The sequence below is a fragment of the Pseudorca crassidens genome, chromosome 10 (assembly GCF_039906515.1).
Source record: "Pseudorca crassidens isolate mPseCra1 chromosome 10, mPseCra1.hap1, whole genome shotgun sequence".
NCBI lineage: Eukaryota > Metazoa > Chordata > Mammalia > Artiodactyla > Delphinidae > Pseudorca > Pseudorca crassidens.
Window position 1 is genome coordinate 10,328,405 of NC_090305.1, and position 26,746 is coordinate 10,355,150.

A 26,746-nucleotide genomic window follows, 5' to 3' on the forward strand; every position below is an offset into this window, starting at 1 on the left:
GTTTTGTGCCTGGCATTGTTCTATGCACTGAGGAGACAGTAGCGAAGAAAATCAACCCAAAATCCCTCCTGCTTCTCTTCACATAAGCTGTCTTTCATTGGTACCTCCTACCTGGCAGCTCCAGAAACCCCACCTCAGAAATCCCACCACACCTCTTCTTAAACCTCACTAGAAACAGCAACATACAAATTTCTCCATTTTGTCTGCTTTTACCCACTCTACTGATTTCATTTCCTCCTTATCCAGCCTGAACTAAAAAACTGTCCATTTAAACATTCTCTCACCAGTAACCTCAACTACAACTGTGCTTCTAACTTACCTAAACTATGATTTCCCATCCTGTATCAATCATACAATTCAACTTTCCTCCCCAACCAGCTGAGTACATACAGAAAAATGATTTTACATATGTAAACTGCTGTCACTACATGATTTTAAATTCATGGTTTAAAATCTCACAGTTTCTCAATACTTTTACTTCTCTGATCAATAAATATTTACTAAGTAGCTATGTGTGGGCCAACACAGACTAAACTGTGAAAAAGACAGAAGTCTGTGCTCCCGTGGAGCTGACACTCTAACAAGGAAGACAGATCTTACATAAATAATTATGAATATGACGAAATCCTATAAAGGGGGAGTAAAAGTGCTATGAAAGCACATAACAGAGGAGTCTAACCCAGTTTGGAGGTGGAAAGGTTGTCAAGACAGGCTTCCCAAAGTAGAGATGTTTCTGTTCTAATCAATTCCGTATTCCAGCCCACATTCCAAACTTATATTTAACCCCTCAACCCCACTCCCCTCAGCAAAGGAACTAGCCTCCTCAACTTGCCTTGGATTCCCTAGTGATTTCCTCTCCTCAATTTACACATATGACCAAGTTTCTCCCGCCCACACGGAAATTGGACTCATCTTTCTAGAGAGTAATTTGGCCAGTGCCTCATGCACCTTAATAGTGTACATACTTTCTCTTTTGATCCAATAATTCTACTTCAAGAAATCTTTCCTAAAGAAATACAGATACCATGCATAAAAATTATTTATAATAGTGAAAAGAGTTAGAAACAACTTAAATAACGATAGGAGAATAGCTATGGATGTGCCTTAATACACCTGCAACAGACTATGTTGCAGCAAAAAAAAATAAAACAAAAAGAAAAAAGATGGTCAGAGCTTTTAATCTCATAGTAAAGTACTTATACCTGTAACTAGGTTAAAAAATACATAGTAATAAATATGTCTTGGCAAATCAATAATAAAAACAGGATGTAAAAATGTGTAAGAAGGGCTTCCCTGGTGGCGCAGTGGTTGAGAATCTGCCTGCCAATGCAGGGGACACGGGTTCGAGCCCTGCTCTGGGAAGATCCCACATGCTGCGGAGCAACTAGGCCCGTGAGCCACAACTACTGAGCCTGCGCGTCTGGAGCCTGTGCTCTGCAATGAGAGAGGCCACGATAGTGAGAGGCCTGCGCACCACGATGAAGAGGGGCCCCTGCTCGCCGCAACTAGAGAAAGCCCTCGCACAAAAACAAAGACCGAACACAGCCAAAAATAAATAAATAAATACATTTTAAAAAAATGTGTAAGAAGAGTACAGCTGTGTAAAAAAGGTGTATATATAAAAACTGGAAGAAAACAAGTTGAATTATTAATAGAATTTATACAAGATATAATTTTCTTAGGCCGATTTTTCTGAATGGATGGAGAAATACTGTTTCCCACAAGTGCTGCACAGCTAGGCAGTCCTCCAGCTCCACCAACTCCATCCCTTACCTCTAACTCTCTGATGCACTGCACTCATTCCCACCCCAACTTTAAGGAAACTGCCAGAATAAAGATTAACAACCTCCTAAGTGACAAACCAGCGGACACTTCAGTTCTCCTTTTAATTGACTTCCTTGGCTTCTAACACACAGTACTCTCTAGAATCTTCCTTCTAACTCGGACCATTCCTTCTCAGAATCCTTAGCTAGATTCTTCCCTCCTACATTTCTAGTAAATATGGTGTTTCAGATGTCCATTCTCAGACCTCTTCTTTTTTTACACCACATACTTGGGTGATCATATCAATCCTCATGGCTTCAACAAGTTACATTCTGATGACTCCAAAATCCACCTACAACTTTTCTCTCTCCTAAATCCCATTTATTTTCAGTCAAAGCTCCTACTATTAATTCATCATCTGGATGTCTCACAGCAGTTCAAACAATGTCCCCATCATCTGCAATTTCAAAGTTCTACTTCTCTCCAGTATTTTTTATTATGTTCAGTCACAGCACCATCTATCTAATCGACTGTCCCAGCCAGAACAGTGGAAGTCACCCTTCATTCTTTCCCTTTCAACAGCTACCCTTACCATTCCCACCTCCTAATCAAGTTTTTTCTTTTTCTTTAAAGTCCTAAATAGCTAATAAATCTATCTACTTTCCTCACTAACTCCACTACACAGATTAAGCCAATGCAAAATCATAATGGCCCAACTGGACCTCTTGCGTCTCTCAGACCTCTCTTTTCTGTATCAGCGTAACCTCCCCAAAATGCAAATCCAATCGTTATCATTCCCTTTTAAAGCTAGCACCTAGAAGATAAAGATTATCCATTAGAAGTCCCTTCATGATCACCTCCAGACACATTCATGCCACAAACCTTTGTGTTGCTCCTTCTCCATCAGCAACAGAAGCATCAAGGCTGTGCACCAGGCAGGCACTCTAATGGGTACTTTAAGTGAACTATTTAATCTCATCCTATGAGGCTGGCACTACTGTTTCCATTTTACAGAAAAGGAAACAAAGAGTTTGTCGAAAAGTACAAGGCCACAGAACTAGTAAGTGGCAAAGCCAATATTCAAATCTCCATCTTTCTTGTCCCAAAGTATTTCACTGTATTTCTTAGCAAAAGTAACTAAATCAGCTTCTAAAACAACTATTCATCTTTGAAAACTCTGCTCATAGAGTATCTCTGGAGTAATTCCTAGGAAATCAGTCTAAGGAGGGTAAATAGGTAGCTGAAGGACAGGGAAGTGAGAGAGACTTATGTTTAACTTTCTTCCTCTTCCATAACTCTTTGCAAGCTTTCTAGAGGCTTCCTTGATTGCCACCCCATCTTCCAACAGAGTTGGTCACTTCCTCCACCATACTGCTTCTCTACTTTGTTCATATAGCTATTACTATACATTTTTTATGCTATATTTAATTATTTATTGACATGTTCATTTCTATTCTTACCTACAAACTTCTGGAGGGCAGAGACCCTGTCCTGGCCAATCCCTCCTTGTAAACCCTAGGTTCCTAGCACAGTATCTGGTACATACTAGGTACCACCCAACAAGTTAAACTACCTCCTCCTCCTCTATTTTTTTAACCTCTATCACAATTCATCCCTAGGCAATAGCCTCGTAGCCTAACTCCTATCTCTAGCCATCTTTCACACTGCCATCACACACTGCATCCCCTCCCCACCCAGTACTGTTTTCCTAAAACAGATACCCTATCACTGCCCTACTCAAAAAGACTGAAGGCTCCCTACTACCTATAGAGCATTTGCCCTTAGAACTATCATCAAGGCTCTCTAATATGATTCCAATTCCACTCTTACTTCTGTAAACTCTTCACTATAAGCCCTCAAGTCTCCAGCAATATTGAGTCATCTACCTCAGCCAAAGACACCATACAGTTCCATTCCTCCCATGAGACAAGTCCAGCCATTTGTCATAGTCTGGAATATTTTTCCCCATCGAAGTGTCTCAAATTTTTACTCATTTTCTAAGGCCTATCAAACACTACTTCCTTTATAAATCTATTTCCTTGAGCTAGAATTAATCATCATCTCCTCAGTTCTCCCATATACTCTCTCATTCTAAGTACTTAGTATATTATGTCTTAATCTAGAGTTATTTGCATATGTCTGCTCCCTGCTCTGCCCCACCGTACCCTCCAAATACTGAATTCAATATTCCCTGAGAACAAGAACGCACATTCAGTTCACTCAATGCATTTATTGAGTTTCTGCTAAGTGTCAGGTCCTCTACTAGAAACTATGGATAAGACAGAGATAAATAAAATAATTTCTTATACTCGCTCAGCTGCTGCCAATGCCAGATACACCATACCCGTTCAATATATATTCATTAAGTTAATAAATATATAGTTTATTTGATATCTTTGTTCACATTTTCCATCTGTGTTTCCACTTACTGCTTACCACCAATAGAAACTAGAAGGAAAGACCTTTTAAAGCCTTTTAAACCTAGATGGAAAGAAAGGCCTTTATTTCTCTTCCACTCCCCCAAGAAATAATCCAGAAAGTCAGGAAGCATAGAAGGAATGTTCTATGCTTTTATTATCAGCAGAATTTAGGAACAGAACAGAGACTGGATTACTTGCTGATTTCTCCTGAATCACACTGGCAGAATGGCATCAATATTTTGTTTGAAGAGTTAAAAATATCACACTCATAATAAATTATAATTCTAAAAATTTCCAAATAAAAATTTTATTATCTCTCACATTTATAATTAACTGTATCTCCATTGCCTCTATCAGTATACATAATTTAAAACCTGAATAAAATTCCTGAACTGAAAGTACGTTCAAAAGACACTTTTAGAGACTACTTTTAGAAATTCATCTTGACAGTCAACAAGAATTAACAAGAACATAAAGTAAATATATACCCTTTAAATATGTCTCCTGAAGAAAATGATTTCATGCAGATAAGGTGATTTAATTTTTGGGGTGCAAAAGGTGTTAGGAATTCATTTTCAAATTAATCAAAAAATTGAGACAGGCTATTTTGTCCTAATAAAGTAAGCTTATTTTGCTGAACATACACAAAAATTATGTTTAGTTTAAATGAAAATCCAAGGCAGAAAACAGAACATATTATTTGTTTCATTCAATAAAAGGAACTTCCTTCAAGCCTCACTTCTTAGGTAATGAAGAAAACAAGTACCAATCAACACAGTCATATTCCTACTTTTCCAAGGCAGACCTAGAAATCATGCATTTTACAAAAAAACTGAGAAGCAATTCATACCCAACTCTTGCCATTTCATGAGAAAACTTGCTACAAAGACAATTTCTCGTAATAAAACTGACATCTTGGATCCAAATATTTATTTACCTGTCCTAATCTTGGATAAACACACTGTTTAAAAGAAAATTCAATTTTAAATTAAGTATAATAAACTCTCAGATGAGCATGTATCACTGCAAATGAAAGGTAACTAACAGCTGCTCTTTCTGGTCAAGTCTTTACAATGACATTAGGATTTTAGGAAGGAATTTTTATATTTCTTGATACAGTTCAATATATCTCCAGAAAGACAATACTTGGCCAAAATAAGCTACATGACTTGCTTTTCTTCCATAAGTGAACTGTTTGCTCTTTCCTTCCAAAAGCATTGGGTTGGACCTAAAACTGTGTTCAAAAAGATTACAATAAAAAAAAAAAAAAAAGATTACCAGAAATAAACAAAATCAGACCAAAAAAACACAACAGTTTTCTCCAAGAATATACAGGAGGTGGGTACTGTTTCTCATCCATCCATTTGTTCATTCATATGAGTGCTAGCTAAAAAGTAAGTACTAGAATTACAGAAATATAAAATAGTCCCTCACCCTTGAATCTGTACCGTTTTACATCACCAATAAGCAGACAGTTAGCTGTATAAATATTATAATTAGTCTGCCCAAAAAGCAAAGGAAGCATAATAAAGGCACAATCTTATTTTGGGGAGGAGAAAGTGCCACCAAAAAAAAGTAACTGTAAACTACGACTTGAAGAGTAACTAGTTAAGCTTGGCAAATGGGAAAAGAGACAAGAGAAGGTGAATATAAGGAGGAAGGAAAGAACCTGCACACAACTAGAAACATGAGCCAGCAAGTACCATCAGAGAACTACAGAGAGTATCTTACGGCACTACATACCTGCCATCTACTTTCCACAGATGCCAACTCTGATTAGAAAAAGGTCTTTGGGGGTATTTTTGAAACCAAGTCCCCCTGCCAGGTTTATGGTTAACCTCTCTATCCAAAACTTTATTCCCTTTCTTGTCGCACACTTGTTCCCCTCAGGATTGAGAAGTATCAAAGAAAAAGGGAGACTGAAACCCAGTAGGACCCTGCGAGACCTTCCCGGGTACAAAAGCCCCTCTGTGCTTCTTGTTTGTAGGAAAAAGGCTTTAGTCCCTAGGCCTTTCCTGACTTCCAAAGAGCAGACTCAAGCAGTTACTAATTGGGGAAGCGAGGGAATGCAGAAACCAAGGAAAAGCAGTCAAGCAAGAGAAGTGATGACAGCTTTAAACAACAGCAGCCACAGAACAGGGTCCTACTTCCTCCTCAAGGCGTATACATAACAATCGGACAAATATCTTTGAGTAGTTCTGCAGAAACTAAGTCTCCCTCCCAAGAGGCGGATGGTGACTTCGTGCTGACCACAAGCATGTACACCCTGGACAGGATGGAACCAGGAGGCTGATGATTAAGATTCCCAAAACAACACCCTGTTACCTCACCACCAACCAATCAGAAGGAAGTCCACAAGCTGATCACACACCCTACAACCCTCACCCCTAATGCTGCCTTTAAAAACCCTTCCCAGAAAGCCACTGGGGAGTTTGGGTCTTTTTAGCATGGGCTGCCCATCCTCCTTGCTTGGTTCCTGCAATAAACACTGTACTTTACCACAACCCAGTGTCAGTAGATTGGCTTTGCTGGGTGCCGGGCAAGTGGACCCCAGTTTGGTTAGGTAGTATTTTCTAACCTATCCCTCTCCTTTGGGGTTCCATCCCTCTCCTTTGGGGTCACTTTATGTTGATTCAACTCTGTTTAACATACTACTTTCTATTTTCTGGGGCTTATTTCTCCAAGCCTAAGCTGGCAGAAAAATGGAAATGGAGATTAACTGGATGCCCCAGTTAGAGCTCCCATAGCTCAGAAAAGAGATGAGGAATAAGGACCTTAAATTTAATCAGGGTGAATGCCAAAATGAGAACTGCCCTAAGAAGCATTCCGTTCAATTGAGCTGTCAATTCAGTATTTTTAAGTATATCTCTGTTAAGTCATTTCTTAACCATGTCCACAGTGGTTGACAAGTAATTAATTTAAAATCAAAATAGGGGACTTCCCTGACAGTCCAGTGGTTAAAGAATTCACCTTCCAATGCAGGAGTCTGATCCCTGGTTGGGGAGCTAAGATCCCACATGCCTCATGGCAAAAAACCAAAACATAAAACAGAAGCAATACTGTAACAAATTCAATAAAGACTTTAAAAATGGTCCATATTAAAAAAAAAAATCTTAAAAATAAAATAAAATAAAATCGAAATAAAGGAACTATTGAGTTTGTTTAAAAAAAACAGGACAGGGCTTCCCTGGTGGCCCAGTGGTTGAGAGTCCACCTGCCAATGCAGGGGACGTGGGTTTGTGCCCCAGTCCGGGAAGATCCCATATGCCGTGGAGCGGCTGGGCCCATGAGCCATGGCCGCTGAGCCTGCGCGTCTGGAGCCTGTGCTTCGCAACGGGAGAGGCCAAAACAGTGAGAGGCCCTCGTACCGCAAAAAAAAAAAAAAAAAAAAAAAACAGGACAGATAAGAATTAATGAAGACATTAATGATGTCTTCAACATCATTAGTCATTAGGGAAAAGTAAATTAAAGCCACAACAAGAAAACCACTAGATACCTATTAGAATGGCTACAAATTTAAAACAAAACAAAACAAAACCCCTGACAACAGCAAGTGCTACTGAGGAGGCAGAGCCACAGGAAGTCTCACACGCTGCTCGTGGGATCGTAACTAGTACAGCCATGCTGCAAAACGATTTGGCAGTTTCCTATAAAGTTAAAAATACATTTAACAAAGGACCCAGCAATCGCACTCCTTTGTATTTACCCGAGTTAAATGAAAACTCATGTTTACGAAAAAACCTATACATAAATGTTTAGAGTGGTATATTCCTAATTGCCAAAAACTGGAAATAATCTGATGTCCTTCAACTGAAGAGTGAGTAAGCAAACTGTGGTTGGTTCATCCACATAATCAGCAATAACAAGGAATGAACTACCAATACATACAAAAATAGAGATGAACCTCAAATGCATTACACTCAGTGAAAGATGCCAGACTTAAAAGGCTACTCTACTCAACATACTCTATGATTCCATTTATACACCATCCTAGAAACAGCAAAACTATAAAGGAAGAAAACCAATCAGTGGTTACCAGGGGCTGGAGATGGGGAAAGGTTGCCTAAAAAGGGGTATGGAGGAATTCTGCAGGGTGATGGAACTGTTCTATATATTGATTGTGGTGATGGTTACAAGACTGTACACATCTGTCAAAACTCACAGGCCTGCACACTAAAAACGGTAAGTTTTACTACATGTAAAACATACCTAATTTAAAAAAAAATAATGAGGGATTCTGGCAACAAAAAGATGAGACTGAAAAATTACAAAGGTCACATCATGAAGGACCCTGCTAAGAAGCTTTAGATTTTAATCTCAAAGCAACAGGTGTACCAAATAATCTCAAGAAGGGACAGACACAACTGAGTTCTGTATTAGGAAGAAGATGAGCAATAGTTATACTGCTCTCTCACTGGAGTGAGAGCAAAATAGGGAGCAACTGGGAGACCTCAGTAATTTAGGGGACAAAGTACCAAGACCTGACTCAGGCAGAAACTGTAGAAATGGACAGAGAAAGTTTAAGGCAAGAAATTCTCAAGTTTCTAGCAACAGTGTAACCATTAACCAAGCTAGGGCTGAGAAAAAGATTTTAAACAAGCTAAATTTAAATGCCTGTGGGACATTCAAATACAAACATCTGGGCAGATATATTGGTCTAGAGCTCAAGGGAATGACCTGAGATGTAGCTTTAGATTTGAGACTCGTCAGGGAATGTGCAGTCATGAAAATATAAGGTCAAGCTCATGCAAAGATACAATATGCAGAGTGAAAGGTAAAGAGAATCCTGGGAATTATCCTGAGCAACACCACCATTATGGAGTTGGTGATATAACTTGAAGTACAAAAGAACTGGCTTACTGAGTATACAGCAGTAGAGTTAGAAATGGTTACAATCATGTGCCTATTTCAATTTGGGGGTCTCTCAACCACTTTATCGTTGGCTTCTCTGATTTTACCTTTGGCTTGATCACCCTGGGAAAACTAAGGTAGTTAAAAAGTTATCGTTGAACCCAAGGTTTCACTTTGTACTTTCCGTATTGTTGACATTGAGAATATTCAGCAAATAAAGAGGAATGATCTACTGAACATACTTATTTTGTCAATTAAACACAGAAGAAGCACCAAGAGGGGTTAAATGACTCACTTCAAGTACAGGTAAACTTACACAGCCCCATAAATTTACCTTGGTAGCTGCACAAATGACTCTATAGATGCTTTAAAGGATCTCTGATACCACAATGAAGTTATCAGGAAATACCACAGGATAGATCCAATGATTCTACGTAATTAGCTCTCAATCAGAGGGATGCACCGAAATTCCCTGTGGAGCTTTCTCGAAATGCCTATCTTCCAAACTCTACATCTGAAAATACTGATTAAGGAACTTTTGGGGTAAGACCCAAACTACTATATTTTTAATAGTCCCCTAAGTGACTCTGATGTGTACACACACACACACACACACACACACACACATACACCCAGTGATCTCAAGTTGAAAAGCAATGATATAAAAGTTGGTTCTAGCACCTACATGAAGTTCTCATTTGGAAGCTTCTAAACTACATCCTAATACTTGGGAATGGCCTCCAACTGAGAGCATACAAACATACAATTCCCTGATCTAAACCTAAAATTCTGAGGCCCCATCCCTGTAAAATATCTATGAATCACCTTTTGGTTTTGGTTAATTACCTTTGAGAAGATTTAATTTCTCAGCAGAATTCAGAAAATGGCAGTGTAAGAAAGGCATGGAAAATGAGTCATTATCTCTCTACTGTTTTATTCCAATTCTCCACTTTAACGACAAACCTACCAGAAAAACCTGGTAATTTCACCAACTCAAGTGTTAACTTCAACTAGTATTTAAGCTGAGCCAGGTACAACATGCTATACTAGAATATTCATATTCCACTTTTCCAATTACCAAAATTTCCCAAAAATTCCAATTTTCCAAATACATCATAAACGGTTATGAATCAAAGCAAAAATAATTACCCGTAAGCAAACGATTTTCCCATCAAAATGTACACTTACCCATCTCTTCCCTTACTGACGATTTTTACTTCAAAATAATAAATCCCACAGGCTGCTGGTATTGGATGCGTGGCACGAACTGAAGCTGCATCTTTTGGGGTTTTGCCATGACCTGCATAAGGAACAGGAAGGAAAAAAAAAATCAAGAGAGATAATCAAATGAAAATCTTAACAAATAATTCAGGAACCAATATGGTTTTTGAATGAGATACACATTTCTGCTTTCATCAGTACAAATAATCAAAGACTTAATAACACATTTATCATCACAATTAATCCAATATGCAACACAGCCCAAGTTAAACATGGAACTCTTCACACTATTACTAGTTTTGATAAAATTTCAGAATCTAAGCACAGTGAACCTAGCAGTCCTTTATGCAAATTAAATAAAGTATTTTAAGGTAGCCGGTATTTTTAAGAGACAAAAGGATACACTTTAAGAACAAGATGAGAATATGATTAATTTTATTAGATCTAAATTTGCATATAATCTATCAAATTCCTAAACAACACTTTTTTGCCAAATGGCCTAACTTTTTAAACCAGAAGCACCTGTATCATACACTATTTTTTTTAATTTATTTATTTTGTTCTTGGCTGCGTTGGGTCTTCATTGCTGTGCACAGGCTTTCCCTAGTTGCAGTGAGCAGGGCTTCAATAGTTGCGGCACGCAGGCTCAGTAGTTGTGGCACACGGGCTTAGCTGCTCCGCGGCATGTGGGATCTTCCCAGACCAGGGCTTGAACCCGTGTCCACTGCATTGGCAGATGGATTCTTTACCACCCCACCACCAGGGAAGCCCTCATACACTATTTTTTTAAGTGAAATTTTTATAATTAGATTGAATTGGCATAACAGCTTTCTTACTTTAAGAATTTACAATTTTGTTGGTTAGATCCAAACTTTGGATAGATTTTGATGGTTTCACTCATTTCATCATCCACATTTCAACTACCTGAACTTAACAGTTAGATGGGGAACAACGTAAAAGGAAAGCATTTGGTAATATTTATTGTAATATAATTCGACATAAAAATATTTAAGGGCTTCCCTGGTGGCGCAGTGGTTGAGAGTCTGCCTGCCAATGCAGGGGACACAGGTTTGAGCCCTGGTCTGGGAAGATCCCACATGCCGCAGAGCACTAGGCCCGTGAGCCATAACTACTGAGCCTGCACTCTGCAACAAGAGAGGCCGCGATAATGAGAGGCCTGCGCACCCCGATGAAGAGCGGCCCCTGCTTGCCACAACTGGAGAAAGCCCTCGCACAGAAACAAAGACCCAACACAGCAATCAATCAATCAATAAATAGTTTTTAAAAATATTTAATTTCCTCTGGAAAATCAAACTTCCCAGATACCAAACCTGAGGAAGGCAAAAGAGAGCTTGGGAGACAAGGGCAGAGAGAGGTTACTATACACAGCATTCAAGGAGCCCAGGGCCTCACTTAGGACTCTCCTGGGCTCTATACTCCAGGAGACCTTTAGAAAATCTTCTCTACCCACCTTTACTCCACCCCAAGTCCTGGGAGAAATGCACACAGCCCTGAGATGGTAGAGACCAGATACACAGACAGATACACTTGACAGAAAGCCTGGGAGTGGTCTTGAGGCCAGTCAATTTTCCAAAATTGTAACTTTAGCAAAATTGCATTGTTGGTGTTTAGAAAAATTAAAAATTTTAATATGTAAAAAAAAAAATCATTAATCTTTGATCATTAATTCTATCCAAAGGCTGATCCATAAAATTTCTTTGGTCAATTACAGCCTTCTGAGAAACATAGCTAACCTCTCGTTGTCTTTTCTTTCTTTTTTAAGAAAGCAATATAATAACCATACTAATGCTGACATCTTTAGGGAATCTGTTAGATAAAGGCTTTTAAACTTGTTAAATTAGCTATTCCTCAATCTAACCCAGAGTTTTATTCACTAAGATCACCTCCCCTGTCCATCACCCAAGACACAAATTACGTTGAAAGCTAGCATGTGAATAAAACCACGTGAGCAAGAGAAAATATGCCCATAAAACCACCAGAAGAATAAAGCTGAAGTAGCATGTCAGAAAGTATTCAGAGAGAGTGAGTGAGACAGACTCCACAATCCCGAAAAGGGCCGTATGAGCAACAATGCTCCAAATCATTACTCAGGTGTTCTAGTTAGATATGCTTCACCCAATACAAACTTATGTCATTAATCTTTCAGTCAGACTATACCATTACCTTCATGGGTAGCAGAACTCCCCTTCTCAAATTTACCATGACTGTTTTAAAACTAAACACCTCTTATCAGTCAAAAATTATATCCTGTTTATACAAGAACCATCAAACACCAATGAGATCACATCTTCCCTTACCATACACTCTGTCAAATTATCAATGCGTATCCTACCATTAAACAGTTAAGTTTACACTTGCAATGCAAATTAGCACATGTTCACATGGCCTAAAAGGAACTAAATGAACTCAGCCACTCTATTACCATTCATAGATGTCTTAAGTATATGTCTCAGCAGGATGAACACTGAGAGGTGATAAACTTGGCTAGAAAGATAAAAATGGAAGCAGCAATGTACAGATGCTGATAAAACTGCTTTAATATATGTAGGTAGTATTTACATGGAGCTAAGCAGAAGAAAGTAATGGCATAAATCTGCAGAATGATACACTAATCACTTTTTAAAAACAGACATTTAATAAATTATGGTTTCAGCAAAATATATTTTTCGGTAACATTATGTTCAAATAATTGGCTGCCTGGGAAAAGGTCATGTAAACTAAAAGCACTTTTAAAATTTAGACAGTTAAAAATAAATCTAAAGAAAACCCCAATTAACCCAGGAATCCTAAATCAACTAGCCCTTATTTTTGGTTTTGGTTTTTCTGAAGAGAAGTGACCAAAACTTTTAGGGATAAGGGAATCTCAAAGTATACTTAATAATAGTAAGTGATAACAGTTGACATACATTTAATACTATGTGAAAGGCACCATTCTAAAAGCACTGTACTGACAGAGAAAACAAACTTATGGTTACCAAAGGGTGATGGGGGGGTGGGCAGGGTGGACAAATTAGGAGTTTGGGATTAACATATACACACTACTATACAAAAAACAGATAAGGGCTTCCCTGGTGGCACAGTGGTTGAGAATCTGCCTGCCAATGCAGGGGACACGGGTTCGAGCCCTGCTCTGGGAAGATCCCACATGCCGCGGAGCAACTGGGCCCGTGAGCCACAACTACTGAGCCTGCGCGTCTGGAACCTGTGCTCTGTAACGAGAGGCCACGATAGTGAGAGGCCCGCGCACCGCGATGAAGAGTGGCCCCTGCTTGCCGCAACTAGAGAAAGCCCTCGCACAGAAACGAAGACCCAACACAGCCAAGGATAAATAAATAAATTAATTAATTAATTAAAAAAAAGAAGAGGTTCAGAAGTTAATGATAATATGCTCTGAAAGTAGCTGGTATTCATAGAAATAGAAAAATAAGAATGCTATATGGATCATTAAAAAAAAAAACAAAAAAAAAACAGATAAATAACAAGGACCTACTATATAGCACAGGAAACTATATTCAATATCTTGTAATAACCTACAATGGAAAAGAATCTGAAAAAAATGTATATGTATGTATGTATAACTGAATCACTATGCTGTACATCTGACACTAACACAACATTGTAAATTAACTGTACTTCAATTTTTAAAATGATAAATAAAAGCACTGTATTTATTAACTCATTTCACATTCAAAACAACTTATGAAGTAGGTACTATTTATTATCATTTCATAGTTGAGGAAGCCAAGGGAAGATAAAGAAACTCAGGTCGTACTGCTGGGTGAGAATCCCAAACCAGGATTTGTGCTGGGATTTAAATTCAAGAAGCCTGATCCAGTGCGAGCTCTGAACCCACAGGAAAGATTTAGTTACAGGGAACGTTCTGGGATCACTTCACATGTATTCCCACCTCCTATTCTAGCTACTTTTGTGGGAAAAGAGAAAGAAAACTAATATTTGAGAGTAAACAATCTCTCAAAGTACTAGGTGCTTCTGTATAGATTTTTCTCATTCGACATCTGTGAAATAGGTATAATTTAACCTCATTTCTAAAAATGGAGAAATTCTTACAGAGATTATATAACTTGCCCAAAATTGGTAGAATCGTGCATTAAATCTATGTCTGATTTAAAATCCCCTACATCTTACCATTATGCAAAATTAACTGTAAAGAACTACAGAGTCATAAATCTTCAAGGTTTTAGTATATTCATTATGCTCTACCAAGACACTATAGAAAAATTCTGTAAATGTTAAAAGGATTTGTTCCATTTTAAAATTAACCTTAAGATGTAAAGACTCAAGAAAAAGTTGAGATATAAGATATTAATATCAGAGTGAAGAGCCTATTTCTAATAATGTTCATCAGCAGGAAGTTTATTACCTTCAATTCTGTGGTGACCAAAGTACAACCCTCACACTACCAAAGTGTACATTTTTAAAACCACAGTCTTCAATGTTAAGTGTTTTCTAGATGGTTCAAGAAGAAAATACATGTACTGCTTCAGGACTCTAAGACTAGCAAGGTCACCTCCTCCTATTCAGTCTGTTGACTGCATTTAACTGAAACAGAAAGGGTTTGAATAAAGCCTTCCCCCAGACCCCTCCACTCTCCAACCTGCAGCCAAGTGCCGTTCTGAAAATATAAATCAGCCTTCCTTGTACCACTAGCCCTCAAGACAACTAACACTCCTTCCCATTCAGGCTAGAAAAAGATAAACTTCCAGAAAACCTTGTTTGATCTTGCCCTCCCTCTGCATTTTCCACCTCCTCCTTTCTGCTCCAGCCACACTGGCCAGGCCAGGCCGTGCCCAAGCTACTCCCTCTAACTGGAAAGCTGTGTACCCTTCCTTCTCAGACTGGCCAGGTCCTCCTCAGCCCTTCTATCTTAGTTCAAGTTTTACTTCCTCAATTATTCTTTCTCTAGTCTCTCTGACTCGGTCTAACCTTTTTTATATGCCCGCCACACAACATTAACACATGTTAACACTTAATTTTGATTATTTTATTGTTTCTGCATTTTAATTCCAGACCTCTTTATTCCCACTGACTTCCATTCTAATTTCAATCATTCTTCCTGGAGCCACACTCTGGATGCTGACATCACCTGAAACTACTCCACCTCAGAAATATTAAATTGCAGTAAAGTCTGTTTTGCTACAAAGCACATTTCTTGAATACAAATTAGCCCACATGCACTTGATAAACATGGCAATGATATCAGCATAATAAAGAAGTCACTCAGCTCATAACATAGCTTTTCCCAGTACATTAATGAATTAAAGAGAAAATTTTAGCAATAAACAGAGGCCCTAAGTCAAAAAAGCTGGGATTCCTCCAGAAGTGCATTCCTATTGTGCCCAGTGTTTGGTGGCTTCAGGAACTGCTATACCTGCCACTGTATTAACCCATCTGGGGAAAATTCAAGTGCAGTACAGATCAAAAAAAGCTAAGATACTTCCTCTTTGTTTATATCAGTATGGACTCATGCATCTCATGCATATTTATTTTATACTTTGGGTTATAATTCAAGACTAGTTCATTTCTTTTGTTGCTCAAACTGTTCCCCGTTTAGCCACTGGGAGCTTTTTCAGTTGGCTGCTCTGGCGCTCTGACATACCTCCATTATGTGTTTCTTGTTTTTGTTACTTTCTGGCACTACAAGATGCTGGAAGCTCATCTTGTGCATTTCCTACCCTAGTCCTAGAATCAGCCATTTCTCCAAGGGGTCCTGGCTCCTTTTATGGGCAAATGGCATTAGAATCCAAGATCTAGGTACTAGGTATGCTCACAGTTACTGGGGTGTCATTGCTTTTAGGCCCTCTCATTGACAAGAGCGAAGAAATATATGTGTGTACACTAAACCCCTGTATATACACACATCTGTGCTTTTTATTTAATCATCTGTGTACATATTAAACTGAACATGAGTTCATACTACTGTCTCCGGCTCTAATCCATTACCATGTGGATCATTCTAACCACTCCAGTGGTGAGAAACCCAGCTCCCACTGTGCACCATCCACTGATTTAACTGTTAAGTTCTAGTATACATGGACAGCAGTATCAGAATTGTTAACTCATATCCCCCTGGGATGCAACTTATCAACAAGAATTCAGTGCTTATATAGTTTCTTTTACCTTTAGTTTTACAGACTCCACTGATTTCCAGTTACTTATTTAGGTCAGTGCCTTTTCCCTCCTCTTCTGAGATTGCTTCATATATTTGTAATATAGTTACACTGTTTTGTCACATGCTACATTCTACACTGGGATTCCCCCCCACCAAGTGACTTTCTAAAAAATATGTACCTATTAAGGTTCACTCTTTATGTCCTAAAATTCTGAGGGTTTGATGAGCACACAGTGTCATGCAGCCACAATTACAGCATCATACAGAATACTTTCATTGACCTAAAACATCCTGTTCTTCGCCTCACTCGCCCTCTCTCCATCCCCTCAAGCCCCTGACAACCACTCATCTTTTTCCTAGCTCTATAGTTTTGCTTTTCCAGAATATCATATCACTGAGATCATACAGTATGTTATCTTTTCAGACTGGAGTCTTTCACTCAGCAATATGCATTTAAGATCCATATGTGTCTCTGTGTGGATAGATAGCTCATTTCTTTTTTATCACTGAATAATATTCTATTGTATGGATGTACTGCAGTTTATCCATTCACCTACTGAGAGACATCTTGGTTGTTTCCTGTTTTGGTGATTACGAGAAAAGCCGTTATGAACATTTACATGCAGGTTTTTGTATGGGCGTAAGTTTTCAAACCAGTTGGGTAAACACCTAGGAACTCAACTGCTGGATCATATGGTAAACTATGTTTAGCTTTGGTAGAGACTGCCAAACCATCTTCCAAAGTGGCTGTATCATTTTGCACCCCCACCAGCAGAGTATGAGAGTTCCCGTTGCTCTCTGCACCCTCACCAGCAGTTGTCGTGGCCAGGTTTTCTTTGGATTTTAGCCATTCTAATAGCTAAAGCTAAGCATTTCCAATTGCTTTAAAAAAAAAAAAAGGTGAAAAGAGCTAAACCCTGAATCAGATTTTTATTTTTGATTAAACAGCTGTCAAGAACTTACATCTCTAACAAGGAAGACCAAACCCCAGGGTTGAAGGCTGTGAAGGATCAGCAGCCTGTGATGTTGGGCACACATGGGAGTGGAAATTTAACTGGGCTTGTATTTTATTAGGACTGTTATTTCTGTAGTGCTCTGGTTACAAAGTTCCATAGGTTTTAAGTGGTCTGCCCCAGCCCTATTTTTCCCATAAGCCCTGTTACTTTTAGTGCGCAATTCTGTGAAAAACATTAAGTTTTTCCAGCAACACAATTTTGGCATTACAGTGGAAATACCGACATCTTCCCCTAGGACACACCCCCCTATCCTCTCCCCTGTCTAAAGAATTCACTCTGCACTTCAAAATTCAAGGAACTCCAGGGCTTCCCTGGTGGCGCAGTGGTTGAGGGTCCACCTGCTGATGCAGGGAACGCAGGTTCGTGCCCCGGTCCGGGAAGATCCCACATGCCGCAGAGTGGCTGGGCCCGTGAGCCATGGCCGCTGGGCCTGCGCGTCCGGGGCCTGTGCTCCGCGGCGGGAGAGGCCACAACGGTGAGAGGCCCGAGTACCGCAAAAAAAAAAAAAGTCAAGGAACTCCAGTGCACTGAACCCTTTCTTGTTTGTTTGTTCTTCTCTTTCCTCTTCCAGGATGGTATACATGGTAATTATTTAAAAGCTCCCAAATATCTTGATTTCCCTCATATGCCTATCCTTCCATCAAACCCAGCCAGCAAAACCACAGCCTTAAATCAACATTATAATCCACCTTCCCTATTCCTGCACTGGGCAGCTGGCCTTTGCAGAATAAAGTCCAACCGTCCTGCAAACAGTCACCACTGTGAACTAATGATGTCAGCTGGCATTCTCCACTGTTATCAATACCACACAGCAATCTTTAGAAAGATGAAGATGGTCCACATCTCCATCATTCACTTTAGGCTTTAAGTCCTCTACCTGAATTCAGTGAGCAAACTACCTCACCTCCTCTATCACAAAACGGGACTGAAATGGGACTCCAACATTATACCATATACCAGCCATATATATATGGTTACGTTCTACTCTCCTCTCACGCATTACTAACTCGTCTGTCTACACCAGTCCACCTCTTCCACTGTTATCGAAGGAACAGTACGTACTCCTCTCCTCTTCAAGGGCAAGCATCTTAAGCTTCTGAACCACCTTCCTCCCTCCAAGTCCTTACTCTGTCAGCCTCCCAAGCTTGTATTTTCATCCTTTCCCTCTTTACTCTCCTTCCCTTCGATCTATAAGGGCACAGTGTCCCAAAAATGTATATCCTTCTCATAAAATTATATGTCTCTGTGTTATAAATCATTGTCAATAATGCACTGGAGTTGGTGGTTAGTATAATGAACTTTTTTTTTAACTTTAAGGTAATAAAACCAAGTATTGGTACTATTTATCTTATTTGTTAAAACACATTAAATTCTGTAGACACTTATTGAGACTCCATACCTTGCACTAACATCATACTGTCATCTAACTTACGTCACTTCAGTTTTACCCACGCAGCCAAACTAAAACTAGGCCTACTTAGAAATGATACAATAGTTTCTAACACAGTAACTTCCAAAGGGTTTTCTAGGGATAATTTTAAGTATGTGGATTTTCATCTTACATGCTGATGTTATAAGCTAATCTCCAGATACAACATAACTCCAATATCAATCATTAAAAAAAAACAAAAACCCACAGCTGCCCTAACCTCCATTCTCCTCCAGGTATTGACTAATCTCTTTCCTCATCTATATTTCTCAAGAATAACATATATTCACTATACTTTCTGCCTGGTCCCTTCTACTGACCCTGATTTCTGCCCCCATCACTCAATTCACACTGTTCTACCTAAGGTCACAACAAACTACTTTCCAAATCCAGTGGAAATTTTTCTGTGCCTAAGTCACTAAACCTATATGTTGCATTTGACACGAAAGTTCACTTCCTCATTTCTGACACTCCTCTGCTCAGCTTCTGTGACACCACCCTCCCCGCTGTCCAGGTGCCTCTTAACTACTCCTTCTTGGGCTCCCTGCAGTCTTTTAATGTTGGTCTTGCTCAAGGTTCCATCTTTGGCCCACTGCTCTTCTCACTTTACTCACTCTCTCTCACACTCTGAGTTTCAACTACCAGCTACAGGCGACTCCCAGGTCAGTCATGACCTCAGCCTCTCCTCCAGGTTCAGCCCCTCCTAGGAGAAACTGACCCCCACACTGTCCCTACTGAGAGGAGTGGGGTCCACACTATCCTTCCACCAGGAGGACATTTTGTATTTCATAACAACCCTCACACCCCTACAGCTGATTCAACACAGGTCAGCATCTATGGGAAGGCCACCAATTCACTCCACAGCACAGAATGAAAAGCTCTGCCCAACTAAGAAAGACGGCAACTAGCTAGGCCAATCTGCTGAGTCTCTTGGGAGTTTAAAATAGGAAAAAGGATAAACCAGTTAGTAGGGAAAAGAACAGAAAACCACCAGAAACTAGCACTGTAGCTGAATCATCTGAACATTAGAATAAAGTGACAAATCAGGAACTCCAGCTGTGGTGATGACACAGAGCCACCCTAACTCCAGAAGACCTCTTTCTGTTCTTTCTCCAACGCTATTTCTTTGGCTTCTTCTGGTTTACATGGTCAGATCACATGGCTAAGATTCCCATTTTCACTTACCTCTAAGTGTACTGTAATACTTCCTTGCGATAATTATTTGCTTCACGGTTCACTGCAAAAACCTAACAGGGCTGGAAACCCAGCATCAGCCTTGATTTCTCCATCATTCCATCATATCCAGTCAGATTTACTTCAGCACAGATCACAGATATGTCTGCTCTTCTCTGCCCCCACCACTGACCAGTTCAGGTCCTTATTTCTTATGTGGTTTGCAACAGCCTTCTAAATGAGTCTGCTATTTCCAGGCTTGTGTCCTTGAGTCCACCTCCCAATTAGTTGTATAATCCGACAAAGATGAAAATGAGCCAGTCACTTCCTACTTAAAATCCTTAGATGATTCTTTGTCTCCTACAGAATAAGATCCAAGCTCGATAAAATATTCTATAAGGCCCCGCATGATCTTTTCCCAGCTGTACCTTGTCACACACTTAAATTCCAACAACCCCATATTGCTTGTAGATCCAAACATATAGAATAATTCTCTCCTCTATGCTTTTGTTTATGCTTTTTCCCTTGTAATGCCCAGCCCCTCCTCCCCTATATCATACTCATCTTTCAAGACTGACCGCTGGCCTCATCCCCTTCAAGAAGCTTTCCCTGACCCACCAACTTCACCCCTGACAAGGGCAGCCTGCAGCAGATGCTCCCCCATCTTCCACAGTACTCTATGACACTTCCCTACTACACACACTGCTTGATGTCCTTTGAGCTCTTCGAATTCAAAAACAGTGTCTTATTCACCTTTGAGTATCCAGAACCTGGCACAAAGTAAACACTCACTAAAAGCTTGCTGAATAAACAAAATGAATAAATAGAGAGTAAGGTATATATACAAATTGTCTAGAAGAATATCTGCCCTACAGCAATTGCTCAATAAATTACCAAAAAAAAATCATTACTATTGTCTACTTCTGTTCAATATGATTATTAGAATCACTTAATCCTTGCAGTTATAACTAGCATTCTTAAAGCTCAATTTTGGCAAAGGGATCCCTGGGAAAGCTTGGTTTTTAAATTCCTTGATTTTGAAGCACATTTTTGTATCACCTCCCATAAATCTCTAAAGACATTTCTATTGGTAAGCAAGCAAATATGTGTTGAGATACTTATTCTACATAAAGAAGTGCAAGAAATTAGATAAGCAGTTAAACTGAGGACACGTTAAAGGCCTAGTGGCTGGTGATACGGAGGGGGAGGGGAGCTGGGCATACCAAAAGTTCAACCGATTTGGTCACTGTTAATAATACTTCAGTTAGAAGGTGCAGTTCACTATTCATTTCTTCCTATCATTCCCAACTTTCACTTATCTTACATTTCTTCTAAGCTGCCCTAAATCAGTATAATCAAAGCGTCTGGACTTTTCCATGGCATTAGTGTGCTCCAGGTAGCACTTTCCCCAGAGGAAGTACTTTCAACATCAACTATTCTTCAAAGTCAACTATTCTTCAAAAAGTTATAAATGTGATCACTGGATTTTAACTACTTGAGATAATTAAGTCTCATACAAATTGAAATAGGCAATACAGTGTGGTGGAAAGAACACTAAATCTAAAATCAATGAAAATTAGTTTCCAATCCTGGCTTACTTGTGACTGGGAAGCTCTAACTTCCAGGTGCTCCCACTTTTTCTCGTCTTAAATGAGAATTCCACCATCTTATGCAAATTCACTAACATGCTCCTGAGTGTATGTATCAAAACGCTTGGCAAAGTAAACAAATCGTGGTAATTTCACAAATATAAAAATGCAACCTGTAACTGAAACATTTAGACTAATCAAACCCATTGTCACATTCATTAAAATGCTTTAAATTGGAATAAAGTGATCATTATAACTAGGTCTAAACTTGTCACATTTATACTTATTCAAAGCTGACAAGAATTTCAAAAACAAAAGGGGCCATGCTTGAGGATTTCAACAGTTGGTGTGTGACTGCTAAGCAAAAAGTCTTCTAAAAATTTTTAACAGGTAGTAAACACACCCAATTCCTCTGCAATCCAATCAACTTGGTCTGTATGGCTGACACTGTTTAACATTAATCCCTTCAAATCATTTAAGGAACCCCACTGTTTCCAAAAGAGTAACTCCAATTTAGAAGAATAACATCTTCAAAACAGAATACGTTCAGACCAAAAGAAATTTATATTTCAAAGGTAAGAAAAATCCTCATCATATGGAAAATAATTATCATCAATCTTTTGAAATTCTGTAATATGCAAAAATACTTTAAGAACAATAGTTTTTAATGTTATTTTCTGACTTCAAATTTGCTTACCACTACCTAAGACACTTCCCCCTTGCTTAGATGCCCAGTAACTTCTGGTGTGGTCCACTCTGAAGGCACACAGAAAAACAACAGGAAAAACACAGAGGCACATATTAAAATAACAAGACGAGGAAGAGGCAGTAGAAGGGGAAAAAGGGCCCGTGTTTGTGACAAGGGGGAAGGGAGAGACAAAGGGGAGATAGAAAAAAGCGAGAGGAAAGAAAAAGAATGACAAACAGCAAAATCTGTTCTTCCAGAAATAATGGTTTATGTTTACAAAAGAGTGAAGTTTCCAGAAAGTGAATCTTAGTATTACACAACAGAAAGTAATAAAGAGGCCAAGAGGAAAAATAACTGAGACAGCAGTGTCATAAATATTCCAAACTCCAACCAATTTCACATAAGCTGCACTTTTGCGTGACCCAAATCATCAATTTTATGTAAAAGTAGTTAGTAAAACTAGTCAAGGCATGTTACAGTGCTAAATAGACTATAATCACAGATCTTAGATATGGAAATTCAGAGCTGGAAATCTCCTTACCAACACCCAGCTCAACTCCCTCATCACTCAGAGGAAGAAACTGAGACCCTGTCTGGTAACATGCCTAAAATCACAAATGATGGCAGGACTCGGAAAGCTAGAATTCTTTGTTCAATAATCTCTTATATCTACTCCCTCTGATTTTATAAGCCAACTATCAACCATCAACCATAAAATTTAAAGTAAAGTTTTGTGGAGTCTGACAAAAAGCATTCTGGTAGCCAGATCAGAAGTAAACACTTCATACATAGCACTGTTCACACAAATTAAAACACAAAATTAAACAACAGCCTTCACAGGATATTAACAAAATGTCCTAACTTAAGAAAAACCAAAGGTCCAATATTTGGAAAATTTCAGCCACTTAGATTAAGAAGCATAACATTTAAAATTGAAAGTACTTCTCTGGATCTATGGATAAAAGGAAGGAATATTCAACAAGGCCTATTTTTGTGCGTTATTCTTTGCAGCCAAATCATTTGGAAGACTTCGGTGGCCATTCTCGTTCCTGATTAAATAGTAACTTATTTATCAAGGTTCTTCTCAAATTTCAGTCCAGTAAACTTTAAGAATTTCACCACAATGGTTGTTTATACCCTCTATATCCATGTCACTAGGATCTGATAAAGACCCTCCCTTTGAAGCCAATCAAAATGAGGCTGCTCTGAATGTAAAAGCAGCAGGTTTGGGGCCTAAAAAACTGGATTTGTTTCCAGATAGACTGACACATTGGATTGATTTTTTTCCCCCAGATAAGTAAATTTGATGCGTGTTATTAATGTGGGCTACATTTCAAAAACTCCCAGAGCAATTTATAATTTTATATACAACTGATCTGCTTAAAGCTTTGTTTTAACATAGGAGAGGTAGGTGAGGGAGGAGGGGGAGAGCACTAGCCTAAGGCTTTTTTTTTAACTGCAGGTGGAAAATAGGAGCCAATTTTCTTTAAAATGCTAAATAACGTTTTTAACAAATCCCTGTTTTCAACGAGACTTTCATAATGCCAACATATAAATATAGGGCATATCCAATCAGTCGTGGTAGGTTACTGCTCCCCTAAGAAAACACGTACTCCTGAGGTTTCACCTCTCGCACCCTCCAGTTGCTTTTAGCAAGATACACTGACGGCAAACTTGGGGCCCCGGCCCGTGTGTTCCCCTAGACAATCTCTAGCTTAATTTGGGGCAAAATCCTCCACTGATTACTCCTCCCCCTATACATCCCTGCTCTCCCTTAATTAGAAATTATCCCTCAGAATCGTGCCTCTCTTCCCCCCACGTAAGAGGAGAGCGCCTGACCCAACACCACCTGGAGAACAATGTAACCCAACTCCGAGCCCATAGATTCCTCCATCCCAGCCCTACGATTTATCTCAAAGGGAAATCAGAAAGCGAGTTATGTCCTGTCATCCTGGATTCCCCCGAGGTGTCCTGCTCCTGGCCTGGGATTACCAGCTCCATTCTACCCAGGACCATTATACTCACCTTTCCCTTCCCAGAATCGCCTGCTTTCCCTCGCACCTCTCCCCGCGACCCCAATCCCACCCTGGGAGCACCAGAGCCGGCGGCGAGTCCCCTCCGAGGACACCCGGCCCCGGGAGGGCGGGGGCGGCCCGAGGGTCTGCGGCCCCACTCCCACCGCAGGACACACGCCCAGTACCTTTGTAGTGCACCCGCAGGTTATTCTGAGACAGGCCGATGTAGCTGAACTTGTCCTTCGGGCTCCAGGACCGAGGCAGCGGCGTCTCCTGCTCGTCCACGGCCGGGTAGAGGCGCTTCAGCCGCCGCTGCAGCTCCTTCTCCTGCTCGTTCAGGGCCGAGTCCCCGTGCGGGAAGGGGGCCGCAGCACTGCTGCCCGCCGCCACGGCCGGGGCCGGGCCGCCTCCGGCCGGGCCGGGGCCCGCGGCAAGACCCGGGGGCGCAGGGGGCGCGGTGGCGGGGGCGGCCGCCGAGGCGGGCTGCGGGGGCGGCGGCGGCGGCGGCGGCGGCGGCGGCGGTGGCGGGGCCGCGGTGGCCGGGGGCGGCGGCGGCGGCGGCGGCGGCGGGTGGAGGAGCAGGGCGGCCGCCGCGGCCCCTAAGCCGCCACCGCCGCCCGCGCCGCCGGGCGAGCCGGCCGGAGAGGAGCCAGCGCTGACGGCCGGGGGCGCCGGCAGGACGACTCCGGACACCGGGGCCACGGCCGCCGGCGGTGGCGCCGGCAGCTGCTGCTGCTGTTGTTGCTGCTGCGGCGGCGGCTGCCCGGACATCCCGGCCGCGACTCAGCCTGCGGCCACCTCCACCTCTTCTCTCCTTCCTCCTCCGCTTCCCGGGGGCGCTGTCGCTGCGGCCGCCGGCACCAGGCGCCCAGTCCGCCCGCCCCGGAAGCAGGCGGCGGGCCGCGCGCCGAGAGGGAGAAAGCACGACGGTTGGGGGGCTCGGAGCCGGGGGAGTGGGCGCCAGGCCCGGGGAGGTCCCGAGAGAACGCTGGCCGGAGCGCGGGCGCTGGCCCGGGACGAGGCGCTGAGGGCGGGGGCGAGGCGGAGGCGCGGGAAGAGAAGGCGCGGTGGCAGCAGCCGCGGCCGCTACTCTCTCGGCTGTTTCCCGGCGGGCGGGCCGGGCCGGCGCGAGACGCTGCGCGCGGGCGGTGCTGGGCGAAGGGGCGGGGCCGGAGGGGCGAGCTCGGCGCGAGGGGCGGGGCCGAGCGGGGGGCGGGGCCGTGCGGGCGGCGGAGGGCGGGCCCGCGGGGGTCCCGGCGCCGGGAGACCGCACTAGGGAGGCGGGTGGCCCCGCGCGGACTCCGCCTTTGCCCGGGTCCGCCAGCCGTTCGCGGACCGGATGCTGGGGTCCCCGCCTCTGCCGGGAGCCCGCCGCCTCGCCCCGCTCGCCCGGGCCCTCCCCGGGAGAATCTCCTCCTACTTTACTTCTTTTTGTTGTCGTCGCCCCACCTCCCCAACCGTAGGGTTCCCGCTGGCGCGGCGGGGCCCGCTTCTCGCCCAGGCGAAAGTAATCGAGCCCCGTTGGGGCCGTCGCGAGTCCGGTCTGCGGGCCCCAGGGACGAGCGGGGCGGCTCCGGCTCCCGGCTCCCAAATTGGGTCCCCGGGGCGAGCCGTCCGGGCGGCGCCCACGGGCTGCTCGGGCTCCAGCTCCTGCACCAGTACAGGTCCCTGTTTGCCGTCTCACTCTTAAGGAACCAACTGCTCTGCATACTTCATAACCATTTCTGAAGGGAAAGTCTCCCACTTAAAACAGGGAGCATTTTGTTAAGTAATTTTATGAGGACTTAAAGTGAACCCAGGGTGGCAGAAGGTGTCACTAATTTATTAGGAATGCTAATAAAGACTGGCATCTCATCAAAGAGCAGGAACACGAACCGTACGAATACAAGGTGTATTTACGCAGGGCTTCTGGAGGCGTCAAAACATTTTAGAGACTCCTTCGTTTTCGTAACAGGCCTCTTTGTTACGTAGCAAAGAATTATGACCATTTTGAAAACAAGGAAATATTCACTGAGGTCAGCAGAGTCAAAAATAGGACTTCCTACTTTGCAATTCCCAACAGTGCTTTGCTTGGTCGACTAATTGGGCACAACTCGCCAAGTGTTGCTCTCTGACCCGTCCTAACATTACTATTTTGTTTTCATCACATCTCTTTGTTTAGGTTATCGTTTCCTTAGCTGGCAAAATCGAGCTTTACACGTGTAATCTACACCATACAAATTGGTATTTTGTTTGCTTCCAAAGATATTATGGTGCTAATTGTTTGGCCAAATAAGCAAGGAGTGTTCTTTGCTGAATAGAGAATTATTTTGTCTTGAAGAGGGTAGGTAAATGGTGATTTAATTGAAGGCCCTCAACGGCTGGCCAGAACTAATAGTCATTTAGTCTAATTTCTCCCTCAATTACCCAGCAACTAGATGCCCTGTTGT

General features: G+C 41.7%; 1 protein-coding gene across 1 annotated transcript in view; it reads right to left on the minus strand.

The window, feature by feature from the left end:
• RANBP9 (RAN binding protein 9) overlaps positions 1-25,427 on the minus strand; it is an 89,537-nt gene extending 64,110 nt beyond the window's left edge. The window contains exons 1-2 of the mRNA XM_067752026.1: positions 24,503-25,427; positions 10,224-10,335 (exon numbers count right to left, since the gene is read on the minus strand). Of these exons, the coding sequence (XP_067608127.1) occupies positions 10,224-10,335; positions 24,503-25,088 (698 nt within the window). The 5' untranslated portion in view covers positions 25,089-25,427. The remainder of the gene's footprint in view (positions 1-10,223; positions 10,336-24,502) is intronic.
• Positions 25,428-26,746: the final 1,319 nt, after the last annotated feature.